The sequence below is a fragment of the Sprattus sprattus genome (assembly GCF_963457725.1).
Source record: "Sprattus sprattus genome assembly, chromosome: 16".
In the NCBI taxonomy this organism is placed as follows: Eukaryota; Metazoa; Chordata; class Actinopteri; order Clupeiformes; family Clupeidae; genus Sprattus; species Sprattus sprattus.
This window is the reverse complement of record NC_137914.1, coordinates 4060028-4082527: the sequence shown is the minus strand read 5'-3', so window position 1 is coordinate 4082527 and position 22500 is coordinate 4060028. Positions and strand designations below refer to the sequence as shown.

The 22500-nt window shown below is 44.4% G+C and overlaps 1 protein-coding gene across 1 annotated transcript in view; it reads right to left on the bottom strand.

Annotated features, from left to right (window-relative positions):
- LOC308377615 (MAM domain-containing glycosylphosphatidylinositol anchor protein 2) overlaps positions 1–22500 on the bottom strand; it is a gene marked incomplete at both ends in the record, with an annotated part of 200573 nt that overhangs the window by 87616 nt on the left and 90457 nt on the right. Inside the window, 3 exons of the mRNA XM_080854336.1 lie at positions 1307–1579; positions 9081–9213; positions 15838–16040. Coding sequence (XP_080710462.1) covers positions 1307–1579; positions 9081–9213; positions 15838–16040 — 609 coding nt within the window. The remainder of the gene's footprint in view (positions 1–1306; positions 1580–9080; positions 9214–15837; positions 16041–22500) is intronic.

Sequence of the window (22500 nt, the reverse complement as noted above, 5' to 3'; positions counted from 1 at the left end):
ACCCGTATTAACAATACATTAAGAGTAGTAAACTCTCAGTTATATGATCGCTTGGATATTACTGTCACAACTTAAAAATAAAAGGCGATTTTCAGGGATTAGTCTACAAAGTTTTATTAAGTCCACCGAAAGTAGCCTATGTGAGCTTAAACAAGTTTGTCCACTAAACATCGCATTGTCCCACCTGCAAAGCAGTTTCATTAAACTTCCCATCCTCACGATATCCAGTTTTTATTGAAAGTTCCGTCTTGAAAATGGCGTTGTAATTGTATCAAAAACTGGAATTATCAAGTTGGTGTAAACTAGTTTATATGAGTTGGTTAATGTAATTATATTTAGTCTTACCAATTGAAACAACTAGCATAAGCATGTACGTCGTTTTCGCATTAGCCAGCTAAACTGAGCACTGAAGCACTGCACCGGTCTGCCTCAGTATCCAATCAAAGGACGTTTACGTGTCACGTTCAACGCGAAGAAAGAAATCTTCCGGGCCTTCTAGAAGGCCCAGTGTCGCCAACTCGAAATCTGATTGGTTGTCACAACTGTCTGTTTCAGTTCATTCAACTTAAATTAAATGAAACAGCCAGTTGTGATAACCAATCAGATGTACACGGGCCTTCAATGTGAATTCTGAAGGCCTCAGGGAAGATTTCTGTTCTCGGGGAAGATTTCGCGGAGCGTGGCAACACACGATAGCTGAAATATGATTGGATGAAAGCTCTAACATAAATTAACAACGCTGGAAGTTATGAAATGAAGATAATGGACTATAGGGAATAATTGAATACATATTTATGGAAAGAAAATATTAAAATTAAATGTATTTTATTACATTTATTTTCTGATGATATTTAGGCCAGCAGAGAAGGCCTTGAAGGCCCTGACGGACCACCACTGAGTTAATATGTTAATGAATACTAAGTTGAAATAGGAATGAATACTAAGCTAATATATGAATGAATACTAAGCTAATATATGAATAAATACTAAGTTAATATGTTAATGAATACTAAGTTGAAATAGGAATTAATACTAAATGAATATGTTAATAAATAATACAAAAAAATACATGAATGAGAACTAATGTAATATTGTGAATTAATACTAAGTTACACACCTCTCTATATATATATATATATCTGCCTTCTCCTAAAGTCCTGGTTTCTGTTTTTCTTTTATTTCTTTTCTGTAAAGTTTTGAATGCACTGTTTTAAATTGCTATTGTGACCCTGTTAAGCACCTTGAGACATCTTTGTATGTGAAAGTGTGCTATACAAATAAAATGCATTATTATTATTATTATTACCTCTGACGATGATGGTGGTGGACTTCTTGGCTGGGTTGCCCACGTTGTTACTGGCCACGCAGCTGTAGACGCCAGCCTCATCCGAGGAGATTTCACGCAGTGTGAGCGTGCCATCCTTCACCTGGCTCCTCTCCGGCAGAGCCCCACCCCCTCCTGTCGTCCAGGTGAGCGTAGGGTGAGGCTCGCCCGCCGTGGTGATGCACACCAGCGCCACCGTCTGGCCAGGGTTCACTACGATAGGATCCTCCACCAGGAGCTTGATGGAGGGAGAGGCTGTGGAAGGGGGGTCCGAGACACAGAGGCAAAACAGTCTTAATGTTCTACAGATGTTCTACACACACACATGATCTCTCTCTCACACACACACACATAGACATATGATCTCTCTCTCACACACACACACTCACACTCACACTCACACACACTCCACCAGGAGCTTGATGGAGGGAGAAGCTGTGGAAGGGAGGTCCGAGACACAGATGCAAAACAGTCTTAATGTTCTACAGATGTTCTACATTAGTTCACTAAAGCCTAATTTATACTTCGGTGGACGACACTTTTGAAAAGGTCGCAGACACAAAAAAAAAAGTGTCGTCCAGGCTTGTGTGTTTATACTTCAGGCCAACAGCCGCCAAATTCGTCATAATGGGAGAATTTTTGTTGGAAAATCAGCTGCTGTTGACCGCTCGAGGAAAAAATTCAAACAACAAAGTCAACGACGCGTGCCGTCTATCTAGCCAATCACACTTGCGCGACACTTTGTGACGACTTCAGCGCCAGTAGAAATTTCTCCATGTAGCCGACACTTCAAAACAACGGTTTAAAGTGTCGTCCATGACGTAATTTGTGTCGGCGACCTTTTCAAAAGTGTTGTCCACCGAAGTATAAATTAGGCTTAAGAGGATTGATGTGGCTTTGTTTTAATGGGCTTTTCTAAACAAATTCAGGTTTAAATGTATGGGATGCTTCACCTTTAAACCACGAGAGTCTGGGACTAGAATCAGGCCCTTCACCTTTAAACCACGAGAGTCTGGGACTAGAATCAGGCTCTTCACCTTTAAACCACGAGAGTCTGGGACTAGAATCAGGCCCTTCACCTTTAAACCACGAGAGTCTGGGACTAGAATCAGGCCCTTCACCTTTAAACCACGAGAGTCTGGGACTAGAATCAGGCTCTTCACCTTTAAACCACGAGAGTCTGGGACTAGAATCAGGCTCTTCACCTTTAAACCACGAGAGTCTGGGACTAGAATCAGGCTCTTCACCTTTAAACCACGAGAGTCTGGGACTAGAATCAGGCTCTTCACCTTTAAACCACGAGAGTCTGGGACTAGAATCAGGCTCTTTTGTGGTTCTTGGCTGCTGCGATAGTTTTACAAATGTATGCCATTTTCAAAGCAGTGGTTCCAAATTCAGATTGACTTGTTTGAGTTCTGCCCAATTCATGTAACACATTTATTTGTGTGAGTTCTGCTACTAATAATAAGTAATAATTTGCTACTAATAATATGTAAGTGGAACTAAGGATGGGTTTAAAAAACTCTACTGAACTTGGGTAAGTTCTAGTTCTATGTGAAACTGATGTAATAATTTAGTATACATGTCATGTTTGTATTTTTCTCAAATTATCATACTGTGAAAAGTAGTTTTCTTGCTGGAATATGTGTAGAAACCTACTGAACCACAGTGATAAACTGTTTCGGTCCCTTGAGGTCTTGGGTATGTTATAAGAAAAAAGGCTCTTAATCCCTCTAATCATATGACAACATAAATGGCCATCTAACATTGATGACCACTGTAGTATCCGAAAGTATCAATGTGAAGGCAGATGGCTAAAGGCCTCGAGCCAAGCCTTTTCACAGGGGCATATCTTCTGGAGAGGTGCAGAAGAAGACTATTTTCAGAAATAGTCAAGTCAAGTCAAATTAATTTGTAAAGCGCATTTCAATTCAACTAATTTAGTCATAGTCATCCAGTTTCTCCTCTAATAGTAGTAGTTCATAAACTTGTAGCTCCATGTTAGCATTTAAGAGCTTGCTAAGAAGAAATGCCCCAGTCCTCTCCATTTCTTTCTTTGTAGCTTCCTCGATGGAATTCCAACTTCTAGCAGAGAACAGATGAAGAGTAAGCTGTATCCCACCACTTCAGCTGCCACTCAAACACCAGCATCGACCACTCAATCACAGGTAGAGCCCCCTTCTCTATCAAAATCACCATCCAGCACACAAGCAGACATCCCTAAACCCACTCACTTCAGCCAAGAGCGAGCTTTATCAACTAATGATGCAGAAGTAGTCATCCTAATTGATTCTAATGGCAAATTTATAAATGAAGAGCAGCTGTTTCCGCACCAAAAAACCACAAAACTTTGGTGCCCAAAAACGGCGGATGCGTTTAAACTGTTGACCAGTGAAAGTCTAGGTGAACCAAGCTATATCATCATACATGTGGGGACAAATGACCTAAGAACACAACAAGAGCGTGTGGCAGAGTCTATCAAAAGAGTGGCAGAAAAAGCAACAGAGACTTTTCCCATGTCCAAAATAGTCATTTCCACCATCCTGCCCAGAGCTGACTTCCACCCAGACACCATAAACAAGGTGAATGCCGCCATCTCCCGTGGATGTGCCCTCATGCCAAACGTCCACCTGGCACACCACCCAATGCTCGGCCTACACAGCCTGCATGACCATGTCCACCTACGCAAAGATACCATTAGTGTTTTTGCAAAAACATTGAAAGACGTTGCTTTTGGTCGAAGTTCAAATAGGAAAGAAACCACAGTCTCCCAAAACAGCAGACCATACCCTCCTGAAATCCACTACAAACATCATCCCACATCTAGGCATCAGGCAGAGAACAGCAGACCATACCCTCCTGAACTCCACTACAAACATCATCCCACATCTAGGCACCAGGCAGAGAACAGCAAACGACACCCTGCAGCCGTGGACACCATGCCTCAACAGCCAACACATGAGAGGCCTGCGACTCAACACTCCACACCACCGAGGCAACACCACGCTCCCCAGCCTAGAGAGCCCCGCAACCCCGCGACCTGGCACAGACACCCCACACAGAGGAAGCATCCTGAGTACCAGCAGAGGAATCTTATGCCGCTACATCAACATCTGGTGACATCAAATTCCCTGGACCAGCTGCACCAACACCCACCAGCAGACAGACACCGGGGTAGCCACCCCAGGCCGAGGGTGCCTGCAGCAGGGAGCAGCTCCACCACAGGCAGGCATCATGACCTCCAAACACCCCATGGTAGGCCAGAGCAGCAGGAGCAGCCTACGTATGCAACTGTGCTGAGAGGCTCATGCAACACCAGCAGCACTAAACTAGCAGAGATCAGAGATATGCTGGACATCATATGCACACGGCTTATGGACCAGCCATGAGTCAGACCAAAACAATTGATTATAACTGTTTATGAATAATAACCATAACAACAACAACATAATAGTGATTATATATAAGCAATATATGTATGTATATATTATATACAGTATAAAAGTCTATATGTGTGCACATAAAAATGTACGATAGTATAATTCATAAGGATAGGTTTAACTCATCTTTGAGGTCCATGAAACTTGTTAAAATGTGTCAAATCATTACTGGTACATTACTTTGTGATGAAATCTTTAACAGTTACACTGTGGAATATCCAGGGCATAAATTCATCCAGCTTTGGTTGTAAAACTAAAGCCCTGGAATTTCAAAAAAGCATTCAAAACACAGACATAATAATTCTCCAAGAAACATGGCGCAAAACTGATGAGGTGACTCTCTGTCCCACAAGATACTGTGAAATAGCCATTTCCTCCAGAAAACACGTGGAAGTCACACGTGGAAGAGATTCAGGAGGCATAATTATTTGGCTGAAATCAGAAATAGCCGAATACATCACCACAATCAAAAAAGAAGAATCGCATATCTGGCTTAAAATTGACAAAAAACTAACACAGACAACAAATGATATATTCCTCTGTGCTCTGTACATTCACCCCTCTGAATCTCCTTATTATAATGAAGACATTTTTGATACTCTCCACAATCAGATCATCCACTTTCAGGCCCAGGGTAAAGTGTTGATCTGTGGAGACTTAAATGCCAGAACAGGATCTTTAGCAGACTACAACTCAGATGAAGGCAATAACCATATATTTGGCAACAGTTACCCATCAAATATGGTCAACTTTGCCCGTAAAACCTTTGATAAATCAGTTAATAAAAATGGGAGATTGCTCATCGAGCTCTGTAAAAGCCTTGGTCTGTACCTGGTCAATGGTAGGGTGCGAGGGGACTCGCTAGGGAGATATACCTATAGCTCATCACTTGGCTGCTCAACAGTTGACTACATTATCACAGATTTGGACCTATTCACTTTCAAAGCACTCACGGTCAAACCACTAACACCTCTGTCTGATCACAGCCAAATTACAGTGTATCTTAAAATCAGTGAAAATACCAACACACACACAAAGCCCTGCCTGCTGTATAGCACTAGAGTAACCTACAGATGGGCCCATAACAGCAAAGAGGAGTACCTGAAAGCCTTTTGTCAACCTAAAGCAGGTTCTCAAATAGAAACATTTTTAGCTAATACTTACCTGCTTAGTAAAGATGGTGTAAACCATGCAGCCGAGGATTTAAACAACATTTTCCACTACCTGGCAACCATTTCTAACCTTAAAACTACCCCGAAAAACAATAGGAATAAACAAGACAATGAAAAATGGTTTGATCAGGATTGTAAAATCATGAGGAAAAATCTTAGGCTTCTGTCAAATAAAAAACACAGACAACCTGATGATCCTGGTTTACGCATTAGTTATTATGAAGAGCTTAAGCAATACAAAAACACAATCAGGAAGAAGAGGGAACAGTTCACCAGAAATCAATTAGAAACAATTGAAGAATCTCTAAATTCTAATAATTTCTGGAATAACTGGAATGCACTCAACAAAAAGCAACATGAGGAACTTGCCATCAAAAATGGAGGAGTATGGGAGAGGCATTTTGAAAATCTCTATGGAAACCATAGCATGAACCCAGAACAAACCAAAATTGATCAAAAAAGGATTGATATGGAAAAAACAATTAATAAATATCAAAACCAATTAGACTACCCAATAACAAAAAATGAACTAACAGAAAAACTCCAAAGCCTGAAGTCAAGAAAGGCAAGCGGGCCGGATGGCGTCCTTAATGAAATGCTTAAAAATGCAAGCCACAACCTTTGTTTGGCTATTCAAAAACTGTTCAATTTGGTAATGAGTGTTGGATACTTCCCTGATATCTGGAACGAAGGACTCATTACACCCCTTTTCAAAAGTGGAGATAAATTCGACCCAAATAATTACCGGGGCATCTGCGTTAATAGTAATCTGGGGAAGTTATTTTGTAAAATTTTAAACAATAGAATAATAAACTTCCTTATTGAGCATGATGCCCTGAGTAAAAGTCAAATAGGTTTCCTACCAAAGAATAGAACATCTGATCATATGTTCACCCTACACACCTTAATAGATAAATATGTAAACGAAAAAAAAGCTAAAATATTTGCTTGCTTTGTAGATTTTCAGAAGGCCTTTGACTCTATATGGCATGAAGGCCTATTCTGTAAACTGATTGAAACAGGTGTAGGGGGGAAAACATACAACATCATAAAAACAATGTACGCAAATAACAAATGTGCAATTAAAATAGGAAACAAACAAACTAAATTCTTCACTCAAGAACGGGGTGTGAGACAGGGCTGCCCTCTATCACCGACGCTCTTCAATATATATATTAATGAATTGGCAAAAAGACTTGAGCAGTCAGCAGCTCCTGGCCTCATATTAAATGACTCTGAAATCAAATGTCTTCTCTTTGCGGACGATTTGGTTCTGCTGTCCCCAACAGAAGAGGGTCTACAGCAGAGCCTAAATGTCCTGCACAAGTTCTGTCAGACCTGGGCTCTGACTATTAACCCACAAAAAACAAAAACACTAACCTTCCAGAAAAAATTCAGAAATCAGGGAAAGAAATTCACCCTTGGTACATATGAAATCGAAAATGTAAAAAGTTACACCTACCTTGGACTGAGAATGAGTTCTACTGGAAATTTCAGCTTGGCCGTGAGTGATTTGAAAGAGAAAGCAAGAAGAGCTTTCTATGCCATCAAAAAATCTATTCAATTTGACATACCCATTCGGATCTGGCTCAAAATATTCCAAACAATTATTGAACCAATCGCATTATACGGCAGTGAAGTATGGGGTCCTCCTATGCACAATGGATTTGAAAAATGGGACAAACACCCAATCGAAACCCTGCATGCAGAGTTCTGTAAAAGTATACTCAAAGTACAGAGGAACACACCCAACAATGCATGCAGGGCTGAATTGGGCCAATACCCTTTATTAATTAAAATAGAAAAAAGAGCCATCAAATTCTTTGAACACCTCAAAAGGAGCGACCCCAACTCTTATTGTTACAAAGCCCTAAAAAGCCAAATGATGAGTGCAAAAACAAGCCCCCTCATCCAGCTAGTCCTGAGACTCACATGTACTAATAGTACAAATAACCAAACTAATAGTCAGCCTCAGGACCTCGCCACCCTTTCTCAAACAATTCGGCCTAACCAAATTATCAATGCAGAAAAACTAAATTACTTATCATACTGGACTGAAACAACAAAAAGACAAAATAAACTTCAATGTTATTTGGCCCTAAACAGAGAGTATACTGTGGCAAACTACCTATTCACAGTCACTGACACCAGGCAGAGAAAAACCTTGACCAGGTACAGGCTTAGTAACCACAGTCTGGCCATCGAAAAGGGCAGACACAGGCAAACCTGGCTGCCCAGAGAGGACAGGCTGTGTACCAACTGCACCCAAGGTGTAATTGAAACAGAGTTTCACTTCCTGGCAGAATGCTGCAAATGGAAAGACATAAGGGACCAATTCTTCCCTAAATTCAGAGCCATGCACCCAGACCCTCAGAACCTTGACCCAGGTCTGAGGGTGTTATTGGGAGAGGAAGAGAGGAGCACAAGAGTGGCAGCAAAATATATAGATGCTTGCCATAGAAAAAGAGAAGAGTCACTTCATCAGTAAACCACACACACGGATACATTCCCCCACACACACTTACATGCACTCACATCCACACATGCACACACACACACTGCCGTTACAAAATTATGTTTTATTTTCTACTTGTTCTATTATATTATTATATGTATTACAAGAATGCTTTGGCAATGCAAATTGTGTTTTTTTTGTCATGCCAATAAAGCTGAATTGAAATTGAAATTGAAATTGAGAGAGAGAGAGGGAGAGAGAGAGAGAGAGAGAGAGAGAGGGAGAGAGAAAGAGAGAGAGAGAAAGACAGAGCAAGAGAGAGAGAGAGAGAGAGAGAGAGAGAGACACACACACACACACACAGACAGGGGCAGGGAGAGAGAGAGAGAGAGAGCGAGAGAGAGAGAGAGGGAGAGAGAGACACACACACACAGACAGGGGCAGGGAGAGAGAGAGAGAGAGAGAGAGAGAGAGAGAAAGATAGAGAGGGAGAGAGAGAGAGAGAGAGAGATAGAGAGAGAGATAAAGAGGGAGAGAGAGAGAGAGAGAGAGAGAGCGAGAGAGAGAGAGAGAGAGAGAGAGAGAGAGAGCAAGAGAGAGAGAGAGGGAGAGAGAGAGAGAGAGAGAGATAGAGAGAGAGATAGAGAGGGAGAGTGAGAGACATGTGACGTGTGACGGCGGCGTCGTACCGGTCTTGTTGCTGAGCTGGAAGATGATGTTGGTGTCGGAGATGCCGCAGACGTTCCTGACGGAGGCCACGCAGCTGTAGTTGGCGTAGTCTTTGGGCCGCAGGTTCTTCAGCTTCAGGATCTTAGTCTCCCCCTGCAGCTCAGAGCCAGAGGCAGAGAGTGGTATGCAAATGAACTGGTCCAGAACCAACCCGGAACAAGCCCGTGCCAGACCAGAACCCATTCAGAACCCATTCAGAACCACCCAGCATGCATTAAATCCCATCATGTATTAAATATTAGCATTACAAACTCGATTCAGCATGTCAATTTGAACAAGCGAACAAGTGGCCTTTTTGACTATATAGCCATTTTTTACTTTTAACAATTCTGTGCATTGAAGCATTCAAACACAATTATCCCATAAGAACCAGTGACAGCTGTGATCTGCCGAACAAGCCACTACCGAGCCACTAAACTCTAAAGGCTTGTTCATTCGTCATAATGCCCATGCCAGACCAGAACTGATTCAGAACCACCCAGCATGTATTGTTATCCCATCAGAACCAGCGACAGCTGTGATCTGCCGAACAAGCCACTACCGAGCCACTAAACTCTATGTTAAACAGATGTAATAATTTAGTATATTTAGTCATGTTTGTATTTTTCTCAAATTATCATACTGTGAAAAGTAGTTTTCTTGCCGGAATATGTGCAGAAACCTACTGAACCACAGTGATAAGCTGTTTCGGTCACTTGAGGTCTTGGGTATGTTATAAGCAAAAGAGCTCCTAATCTCTCCATTCATATGACAACATAAATGGCCATCCAACATCGATGACCATTGTAGTATTAGAAAGCATCAATGCGAAGGCTTGTTCATTCGTCATAAAGTCTTTTAACAGAAAAAGTCAATTTAAAGAGTCATTTAAACTTACTGCAATGTCAATTTGGGGTGCTCAATTTCCCATTTCCCGTTTTTTCCCATTTCCCGTTTCCGTGATCAGTGTGCATTGTTATTGTGTTCAAATGCTTCAATGCACAGAATTGTTAAAAGTAAAAAAAAAAAAAAAAAATGGCTATATAGTCAAAAAGGCCACTTGTTCGCTTGTTCAAATTGACATGCTAAATCGAGTTGGTAATGCTAATGTTTAATCAGAGTAATGGGTAAATAAACTGCAAGATTGGGTAATTATAAATGACAATAGCGCTATAGTGGTTCCATTCCAGTGCCAAGCACTTCCTTTGTTTGTGACTGCTTAAATAAGCATAGCATTAAGGGTTTCATTTTCAGAAACGACAAGAAACAGGACAATGCAATCAACCTTGAGTTAAATATTAGATAAGAAGTCTCTCAGTTTTATGCATTTGTCATTGCACGCGTTTGAATTTAAAAGTAGCCTGCGTCTACATTCCCTACGTACTTGTGATCTAGAAGTTTCTTTGAACTGTGTGTAGCTGAAAGGATTGCTCACATGATGAATGGAGAAGAGCCTCTGGTGAGGCACGTTCCACGCCACTCTCTCACACAGCGTGGCCCAATGCATTTTAAATAGCGCCGGGCTTATTCTACGCACTGCAGACTAGTGGAAGCCGTCGACTCATTTCCCAACCGACGGGGGGGGTGTGGAGTTATTAATTTGTGGAAATGATAACTGCTTTGTTGAAGGGTCACAGGAACACTGTCACCACATTCTAGAACAGGAACGGCACAGTGGGAGTTCGGAAGACTATCGGCACATTCCGAAACGGGTGGAGCGCAGCGGGGGTCCTTCGTAGCGCTCGCCTTTGAATGGCCGTTTAACGCCGCGGATCTGGGAGCAGATGGTGACTGCAGCCGACGGGCATGGACGATTCCCTTTGATCTGACTCTTCCCCTCTCAACAAACCCCCCCACCCCCCCTCCTCGCTCAGTAAGATTAGAAGATCAGACGGCTTTCCCTGTGCCAGTCCTCTGAAGAATGACCATTCAGCCTGTTCATTTTGTAAAGATCAACCCCAACTCCTCCCTTCTCAGCCAACTCCCAAACATAATTCTATTAGACGCCTGACCAAACCCAACCCCCCCCCCCCCCCCACACACACACACACACACACACACACACACACACACACACTTCTCCTTCTTTCTCCCGTTGCTCGGGACGACGGCTGCAGGTCTACCACACTGAGCCTTTCTGAGCCAACGGACTGGAATTCAAATCTCTTGGTGAATTGAAGGACGAGAATGGAAAACAGAGACGGAGTCAGAATGGGAAAAGAAAGAGATAGATGGACAGAATGGGAAAAGAGACAGATAGATGGACAGAATGGGAAAAGAGACAGATAGAAGGACAGAATGGGAAAAGAGACAGATAGATGGACAGAATGAAAGAGAGAGGCCGATGGAGGGGATGAGAGAGAGCGATAGATGGAAAGAACGAGAGAGAGAGGCCGATTGAGAGGATGAGAGAGAGACAGATGGACAGAACGATAGAGATAGACATGGAGGATGAAAAAGACAAAGATGAAAAGTCACATTGAGACAGAAAGGGAGATAGATGGACAGAATGAGAGAGAGGGAGAGGGTGAGAGAAAGATAGATGGACAGAATGAGAGAGCGGGAGAGGGTGAGAGAGATATAGATAAACTGATTGAGAGAGAGACAGATGAGAGAGAGGGAGGGGATGAGAGAGCGATAGATGAGAAGAATAAGAAAGAGAGGATGAGAGAGAGATAGATGAACAGAGTGAGAGAGAGAGGATGGGCAGGATGAGAGAGAGAGGATAAGAGAGAGATAGATGAAAAGAGTGAGAGAGATAGAATGAGAGAGAAAGATAGATGGGCAGAATGAGAGAGGATAAGAGAGAGAGAGACAGAGAGAGATGGGCAGAATGAGAGAGAGCAAAAGAGAGAGAAAAAGAGAGCGATAGAGAGGATAAGAGAGAGAGAGACAGAGATAGATGGGCAGAAGGAGAGAGAGTGATAGAGAGAGAGTGAAAGAGAGAGAGAGATAGCGATAGAGAGAGAGGGAAAGAGAGAGAGAGAGATAGAAAGGGAAATATGAAAACATATGCATGGAGATAATAGCCCATGAAGAGTAGAGAGATGGAATTTGAAAGGACCAAGTGCTTTATGATTGTCATGCATGATTTAGTGAAGCAGTTACAAAGCATACACACACACACACACACACACACACACACACACAGCACAGTCGCATACACACACATACAGCACAGTCAAACACACACACATACAGCACACACACACACACACACATACAGCACAGTCACACACACACACATACAGCACAGTCACACACACACACATACAGCACAGTCACACACACACACATACACATACAGCACAGTCATACATACACATTCAGCATAGACACACGCACACACACACACACGTAGAGCGCAGACACACACATACACATACACATACAGCTCAGACACACACACACACACACACACACACACACACAACACAGACACACACATACAGCATATAAACACAAATATACAGCACAAAAACACACACACACACATACAGCACAGACACACATACACACACACACACACACACACACACACACACACACACACACACAGCACAGACACACATATACAGCACTAACACAGACATACAGCACACACACACACACACACACACACACATACAGCACAGCCACACACATACAGCACACACACACACACACACCAACAGCGAGGGTTCCGTATGTATGCATTCACACCCCAGGAGTGTAATGCCTGAAGCGTGAGCTTTCAAAAGAAACTAGGATTAGGGCCTGTGGGATTTGGTATAGTTCAGTAAGGCATCATACTTAAACACAGGGTCTCATGATGTTAGCATCAGGTTGCCATGGTGTAAGTTTAGCACCGTATGAAAACTTAAAGCAGGCTTTCAAAGTGGTAGTTTAGCACATATAAAAACCTTACAATGTTGCTTTCACAAGCTCCCTCATGACTATTACATTATTGAACGCCAACACAACGTCAACACATGCTCACAAACAATCACACACATACACACACAACTGAACGCCCCATCACAAAGAAACACACACACACACATACACACACACACACACACACACACACACACACACACACACACACACACACACACACACACACTTTAGCACTGTGGTGTCCCTCCCCTCGGTAGCTTCAGCTGAAGTGTGAAATGGTAAGCTGGCATTTAGTGCCACAAATACAAAAACAAAACACACACTTCTCTGTGATGTGCCTGTTGTCCACACAATGGGGAATACGAGAGTGGTGAGAAAGAGAGAGAACGAGAGAGAAGAGAGAGAGAGAACGAAAGAGAGAGAGGAGCCAAGAGGACGAGTGAAAGTGTTTTGGGCATCGTTGCTAATAACTGGTGTGATCTCCATGCTGGATTGTTAAAAAGCCATGACTCACTTCCCATTTACAAAAGCACTCTGACAGACAGAGAACTCTACCCATGTCGTATTCACTCTCCCCCCTTCTCTCTCTTCTTCTCCCTCCCTTTCTCCTTTGCCATCCCTCTCTTTTTCTTTTCATCTCTCTCTCTCTCCCTCTCCCTCTCTCTAAGTTTCAACCTGCCAGTATAACTTTGCTGCTCGATTACAGCAACCATCACGAAGGACAGCTGGCACTTAGGCCTTTACTGTATCAAACTCAATACAGGTACACGACAAACATAACAGAAGTTGCTAAGGTTTCAGAAAGGTATATATACCTATACCATATATAACATAGATGTATGAAAGTTGTCATTTACAGGTTTGGGGCCTTGGTTGTATCGTTGCAGGTGGTCTGTGGTCTATTCGATTTTCTGTCCCTACTATTCTCATTGCTTCTACGATCTACCAGTCAAACTGGCAATGCAAAATATATTTGTACAATTCCCATCGTATTATGCTGAAGCCAAGCGAACAGAATATAAGCATAATCGCAGCCATTTTCCTGCACGGTCCCCCTTGTGTGTATATAACCCCTCTGTCTTTACTGTTCTCTTCTCCTCCTCCACTTAGCTGGCTCTAAGGCGGAACAAAGAGAACTGGTTCTCCAGTAGTTTCCCAGAGGGGGCACATAGGCTGCTAATGACAATCTATATCTGTCCTGTGAGTCGCTGTGGATAAAGGCATCCGCTAAATGAATTACTGTTAATAAATCTCCTCTGACCCGGGACTGATACAGATCCACCCAGTGGTGTAGTGGTCCCTGGAGAAGTGGGTATACTCTTAATTTTTGTAAGCAGCACATACAGCACAGGATAAACACCCTGTTTTGAGAAGTGGGTATACCCACTGCTGACTGAAAAATATGTGCGTATACTCCGTATCCCTGCATATACACCCTGGACTACCCCACTGGATCCACCCACACAATTTGAGGCTAGTCAGCTACCACTGGACCCATTTGAAGCTAACCAGCTACCGTTGGACCCATTTGAGGCTAACCAGCTACCGTTGGACCCATTTGAGGCTGACCAGCTACTGTTGGACCCATTTGAGGCTAACCAGCTACAGCTGGACCCATTTGAGGCTAACCAGCTACAGCTGGACCCATTTGAGGCCAGAGTACCTAAGTCCACAGAGAGGAACCTAGAGAGCGACTTCCTGGATAACTGAAGTACGTTAAAGGGTAGACTTAAGTATTTCTAAACTAGAAATGTCAGACTCTACTTGAGTCTGGCTTTCTAAAGTCGAAGCCAGGCTTACTAGGAGGGAGGTAATCCAGTAGTGCTCTGCTTGAACTGGTAGGTCCGAGCCCCCACTTGATATAGAAACATACCCTTTCTGGATTGACAGGTGTGATTAATAGAACTTTAGTACACAAAGATCTGTGTAAAGTTACATAGTAATAAAGGCTGAGGCTACAGACTACAGACTAAACATTTTTAAATATGTTTGCTCAATACCTCACCTTAACCTTATGTATACCAGTAATATACTATTAGTCTATTCCAGTGGTTCTCAAACTGGGCTCCCTTTCGGTGGTACTCAGACAGTTTTCCATTTTTTATGACTAGGATATTAATCATTAAATATATATATAAAAAATATATAATTTAAATGTGTTATCTATCTGAGCCATGCTCATTCTCCATTGAGAACCACTGGTCTATTCTCTATCTCCATTCCTCCATATGGACTACATACCTCACCTTAATCTTATGTGTACCAATATTACACTATTAGTCTATCCTCTATCTCCATTCCTCCATATGGACTACATACCTCACCTTAAAGGCACCCAGTGCAACTTTCGAGGCTTAAAAATAAACATTCAATTTCTAGTCTTTTTTAAACGTAGTAAGTTTCAATAACTCCATACCATTCCATATCGACATTCAAGGAGCAAAGATGAGACGTCGTTGTGTGGTGAGAACTGATAGAAAATCGATAACAACAACAATCGCCGCCATCTTCTTTATTTTTTGTAACCTACAATAAATACAGCAGGCTTCCAGTCAATGGAAAAATGGCCTCTCCCCACCGGCGATTGTTGTTGTTTACGATTTTCTATCAGTTCTCACCACACAATGACGTCTCATCTTTGCTCCTTGAATGACGATATGTAATGGTATGGAGTTATTGAAACTTACTACGTGTAAAAAAGACTAGAAATTGAATGTTTATTTTTCATTGAATGTTTACATAAAGTTGCACTGGGTGCCTTTAACCTTATGTGTACCAATATTACACTATGAGTCTATTCTCTATCTCCATTCCTCCAGATGGACTACAGCAGCGGTGTGGCGGGGCAGCTGCTTATACTCTTACCTGTGTGAAGAAGGGCTCGTAGATCTCCACACCCTTGTCGGAGCCTTGGGAGAGCACCTCGCGCCCCCGGTGCCAGCTGTAGCGGACGGGTGGGTTGGAGTTGGCCACGCAGCGGAGGAACACCGTCCGCTCGTAGTAGAACTGCTCCTTGGCCTCACCGATGCTCTGGTGCACCGTCACCACCGGGGGGTCCAGGTCTGCGGGGGACAAACACACACACACACAGCACTGTCAGAGGGCACAGGGTTCAAGATTTTTTTATTTTTTTTTCAGTGGATGCAGATCTACATGCAAATGAGAAGTTCAGAGTGCAAAGGTCATCCAGCAAGAGGGGAGAAAAAAGGACACTATATGTTTTAACGGTTCATAGTTCAAGGCTTTCTCAGGATGTCGACGGTGGAGAGAAGGGGAACTTCAAAGTTCAAGGCTTTATCAGGGGAAACAGGTCTTTGAGGAAAATATAGAGAGCTGTACTGTAACAGGTCGAAGTTCAGAGGTCAAGGCCATATGAAGGAATGTATGTCTATATGTAGAGCAGTGAAAGCTGTACTATAACAATTCAAAGGTCAAAGATCAAAGGTCAAGGCTTTATCAGCATCTGAAGCACCCCTGCTGAGGTCCAGTGTTGATGGGTGGTCCGTTGGCGTGGAAACATTAACAACCCACCCCTCTCAGAGAGCCAATCAAACACTGTGATGAAGGTGAGGCTTGGTCCTGATGCTGCGGCGATGAGATAAAAAATGAATTAATCTGTCAAGTCTTTTCTTTGTTCGCTCTTTTTAAAAAAGAATTCTCTCTTTATTCCTGCCCTCTGTAGATAAAGACGTCAAAAGACCCAAAGGGAAGGAGAGGAGAGAGAGGATAGGAGTGGAGAGAAGACAGGAGGACAGGAGAGAAGAGAGGAGGTGAGAGGAGGCATGGAGAGGAGAGAGGAGGAGAGGAGGGAAGAGAGAAGAAGAAAGGAGGAAAGGAGAGGAGAGAAGAGAGGATGCGACGGCAGGAGAGGAGAGGAAGGTCAAGTGACGAGAGGAGGAGAGGACACAGATTCAAGGGGAGAAGAGAAAAGGAGAGAGGAGGGGAGAGATGAAGAGAGCAGAGGAGAGAGGTAGACAGCAAAGGAGGGGAGAGAGGAGGGAAGGGGATGGCAGAGACAAAGAGAGTAGAGGACAGAGAAGAGAAGAGAGCAGAGGAGAAGAGGGAGGAAGAGAGAAGAGGAGGGGAGTAGGCTCCTGTACCCCACACAAATCAAGTGTGAGCAGAGCGGTAGATATTTATGTGTGTGTGTGTGTGTGTGTGTGTGTGTGTGTGTGTGTGTGTGTGTGTGTGTGTGTGTGTCTGTGTGTGTGTCTCTGTATGTGTGTGTGTGTGTGTGTGTGTGTGTGTCTTTCTGTGTGTGTGTGTCTCTCTCTCTCTCTCTCTCTCTCTCTCTCTCTCTCTCTATGTGTGTGGGTGTCTATCTCACCCCCGTCAGAGGAGAAAGCTCACTGATCAATAAGCCAGCATTAACTGACCCTGACATGGGGCAATCACCTACATACTCACACACACACACACACACACACACACACATACAACACACACACACACACACACACACACACACACACACACACACACACACACACACACACACACACACACACACACACACACACACACACACACACACACACACACACACACACACACACACACACATGCCTGCTGCATCTCCTAGCCTTCCTATAGGCTGGCTGCCTCTCTGAGCCTTCCTATAGGCTGGCTGCCTCTCTTAGCCTTCCTATAGGCTGGCTGCACCTCTGAGCCTTCCTATAGGCTGGCTGCACCTCTTAGCCTTCCTATAGGCTGGCTGCACCTCTGAGCCTTCCTATAGGCTGGCTGCACCTCTTAGCCTTCCTATAGGCTGGCTGGGCCCGACCTGCAGGTTGTGAAACAGAGTCAGATTTAAACATTTTCTCAGCCAGACCCACTCAGCCTTGATAAATGCTGATCAGAATAGCCCTGGTGCCATTTCACTTGCTAATATGTGCTTTTTCAATACATCCATTTGCATAGCGGAGAGACTGAGGCACTCTGAGATTCTTTGGAATGAAAAGTGCGTTAAAAATAAAATGAATTATTATTATTATTATTATTATTATTATTACTGAGAGCGAGGCATTTCCATTGGATGGGCGAGCGCAGTGCTATCAGCTGCCCAGCGCTGGCTAACGGCACATTTAAAAGGACACATGTCCGAGGCATTAAAGATGTTCAGCGGCGAAATCAGAAATGATTACCGTTGACCTTTCCCATCGGAGGGAGTTCATTACTGGCCTAATAAACAAGCCCCTCCTTTCACTCTCTCTCTCTTTCTTGCTCTCTCTTTCTCTCTTACAAACACACAGACAGACACACTCACATACACATACGTACAGTACATACACACTCACAATCACGCTCCTTCGACCTTCTCCAAACCCCCACCACACACACTCAACAGTATTCACTGCAGAGATGGAAATATAAAACACATCGCAATTTTTAATCGATAAACAGTGCCATTAAGTGAGCTGCCAGCTAGATAAAGATGGTAGTTTGTAATCAGTGTGAGTGTGTATGTGTGTGTGTGTGTGTGTGTCTGTGTGTGCGTATGTGTGTGTGTATGTATGTGTGAGTTTGCGTGAGTGTGTGTGTGTGTGTGTGTGTGTGTGTGCATGTGTGTTTGTATGAGTGTGTGTGTGTGTGTGTGTGTGTGTGTGTGTGTGTGTGTGTGTGTGTGTGTGTGCACTGTGGCAAGTACAGGTGAATGCTAATATCACACTTTCATTAAGACACATGCTGCCCTACGGCCCCTTAATCAAAATCTAGAAGCGGTCAATACTTCATCCAGCACCCATTACAGCTACGCCAGTGAGAGCAATTACCTCCACAAGCTCCCAATGGCACTGCAGAGACAGGGGGGGGGGGGGGGGGCAAACATGGAGGAGAATGAGATGGGAGTGGAGGAAGTACAGAGAGAGAAAGAGAAGAGGAAGGGAGGATAGAGAGAAGGAGATGGCGGAGGGAGGAGAGAGAGAAGGAGTGGTGAAGGGAGGAGAGAGAGAAGGAGATAGGGAAGGAAGGTAGGAGAGAGAGAAGAAGAGGAGGAATGGAGGAGAGACATAAGGAGATGGGGAAGGGAGGAGAGAGAGAAGGAGTGGCGGAGGGAGGAGAGAGAGAAGGAGATGGCGGAGGGAGGAGAGAGAGAAGAAGTGGGGAAGGGAGGAGAGAGAGAGAAGAGGAGGAAGGGAGGAGAGAGAGAGAAGGAGATGGTGAAGGGAGGAGAGAGATAAGAAGAGGAGGAAGGGAGGAGAGAGAGAGAAGGAGAGGGACACAGATAGAGATGGGTTTTATGTTTCCTCTTTCACATAACTGTTTCTTCTCCTGAGGCCCCGCCCACCACTCGTCTCCATAATGGTGTTCTTCAGGCGGTTTACTTAAAGATGAAGGCCCTGTGTGACTGTGCATGACGCCTATGCGTCCACCAGACGACAGCTCGTAGACACTGTCTGAGCATGATGCCTATGCGTCCACCAGACGACAGCTCGTAGACACTGTCTGAGCATGATGCCTATGCGTCGACCAGACGACAGCTCGTAGACACTGTCTGAGCATGATGCCTATGCGTCCACCAGACGACAGCTCGTAGACACTGTCTGAGCATGATGCCTATGCGTCCACCAGACGACAGCTCGTAGACACTGTCTGAGCATGATGCCTATGCGTCCACCAGACGACAGCTCGTAGACACTGTCTGAGCATGATGCCTATGCGTCCACCAGACGACAGCTCGTAGACACTGTCTGAGCATGATGCCTATGCGTCCACCAGACGACAGCTCGTAGACACTGTCTGAGCATGATGCCTATGCGTCCACCAGACGACAGCTCGTAGACACTGTCTGTGCATGACTCATTCATCTAAATGATGTCCTTCATCGTCGTGTGTCAGCAAATGAAGACATTTAAACCCATTTCACTGGCTGAGAGGAAGGGGCCGTAGGGCAGCATGTGTCTTAATGAAAGTGTGGTATTAGCATTCACCTGTACTTGCCACAGTGCACACACACACACAAACACACACACGCATGCGTGACATTAGTGACAACCTCCTAATGAGAATCACTCCCAGTTAATGTGGCCGGATCAATAATTGATTAGTTAATGACGCCAGATCAATAATTGGTATCCTCACAGCACAAACCCTCATATCTCTCTAGACACGCTAGCTGACGTTCACCAGGATGACTTGTGGTCCGTGTCATTCATTCATACTTTACTACTAACCAATGATAGCTTCAGTGGAAGTTTTACGTGAAATAAGCATAGTCTTAGCTTGTCTTATATCGCTTGTCACTCTCCTCTCTGCGACTGTCACTCTCCTTTCTGCTACTGTCTGTCTCCCTGTCTGTGCCCCTATCTGTCTGTCTCCCTGTCTGTGCCCCTATCTGTCTGTGTCCTTGTCTGTGTCCCTCTGTCTGTCTCCCCTGTGTGTCTCACCCTGTTTGTGTCTCTCTGTCTGTCTCCCTCTGACTGTGTCCATCTGTCTGTCTGTCTGTCTGTGTCCCTTTCTGTCTGTGTCCTTGTCTGTGTCCCTTTCTGTCTGTGTCCTTGTCTGTGTCCCTCTGTCTGTATCCCTGTCTGTCTCACCCTGTCTGTGTCTCTCTGTCTGTCTCCCTCTGACTGTGTCCCTCTGACTGTGTCCCTCTGACTGTGTCCCTCTGTCTGTGTCCTCCTGTCTGTCTCCCCCTGTATATCTCACCCTGTCTGTCTCACCCTGTCTGTCTCCCCATGTCTGTGTCCCCTGTCTGTCACCCTGTCTGTGTCCCTCTCTGTCTGTGTCCCTCTGTCTGTGTCCCTCTGTCTGTTTCCACTGTTTATCTCCCCTGTCTGTCTCACCCTGTCTGTGTCCCCATGTCTGTGTCCTTCTATGTCTGTGTCCATCTGTCTTATCCCTCTATGTCTGTGTCCCTCTGTCTGTGTCCCTCTGTCTGTGTCCCCCTGTATATCTCACCCTGTCTGTCTCCCCATGTCTGTGTCCCTCTGTCTGTGTCCCTCTGTCTGTGTCCCTCTGTCTGTGTCCCTCTGTCTGTGTCCCCCTGTATATCTCACCCTGTCTGTCTCCCCATGTCTGTGTCCCTCTGTCTGTGTCCCTCTGTCTGTGTCCCTCTGTCTGTGTCCCTCTGTCTGTGTCCCTCTGTCTGTGTCCCTCTGTCTGTGGCTTTGTACTTCAGCTACTGCTAATGTGCTTATTATGCTCAGAACTGTTATAATGAATTGTCTCTGTTTTCTTGCTATATTGTCACTGTGAATCCTGGCCTCTGTAAAACTAAGGAGTAAAGTAACTGAGCAGTCAAATGTTTTCAGCACCTTGTGCATGTGTCCAGGTGTGTGTGTGCGCAAGTGTGTGTGCGAAAGTGTGTGTGTGTGTGTGTGTGTGTGTGTGTGTGTGTGTGTGTGTGTGTGTGTGTGTGTGTGTGTGTGTGTGTGTGGATGGGGACTTGGCTATTTTTAGATGACCGAATGCAAAAGAGTGGGAGCGAGCGCTGGCAAGCACCGAGAGATAAATATGGAAATATGGAAATGCCAACAGCAGGGATTTAAAAATGTGATGAATTTCAAACGTATATCAGCCCCTGCACCCCCACCCCACACACACACACACACACACACACACCCACCCCCACCATCACCCCGAACGCCCCTCCTCAGTTCATGTTGCCGTTGTGCAATTACCCACGATGCCGAGCAGCAGTCAAGCTTGATGGCCTCCGGAGCTTAACTTCCATGGTGGCAAGAGAAAGAGAATGAGAGAGTGACACTACTGGCGGCTCACATGACATGAATACACACCTCCGGACACATGAATACACACCTCCGGACACATGAATACACACCTCAGGACACAAGAATATACACCTCAGGACACATGCATACACACCTAAGGACACATGAATACACACCTCAGGACACATGAATACACACCTCAGGACACAAGAATACACACCTCAGGACACATGCATACACACCTCAGGACACATGAATACACACCTCAGGACACAAGAATACACACCTCAGGACACATGAATACACACTAAATGACACATGAATACACACCTCAGGACACAAGAATACACACCTCAGGACACATGAATACACACTAAATGACACATGAATACACACCTAAGGACACATACAAACAAACCAAAGGACACATGGATACACACTAAAGGACACATGAAAACCTACTAAAGGACACACGCATACACACCTCAGGACACATGAATACCCACCAAAGGACACACGCATACACACCTAAGGCTCTCGATCTGCTCCCTGAGGAGCTTAATCTCGGAGCAGGAAGTATCATGCCTATCAGCACAGACAAACACCTTTTACAAGCTTTGCGCCTAAACACAGTCATCCCACTGAGCTTTGAATGAAACACACTCACACACATCCACTGTCCTTTCCCACTGAGTTTGTAATGAAAGCAGCATCACCCCCAGGAGCTCTGCTTCACAACAATTATCACCCACATGTGTCAGGGATGCAAACGAGGAGCCAAGCGCAGATCCATTACAGTAAAGCAGGATTTATTTCACAAAAAACTCATCAGAGGATCAAAAAGGTAACA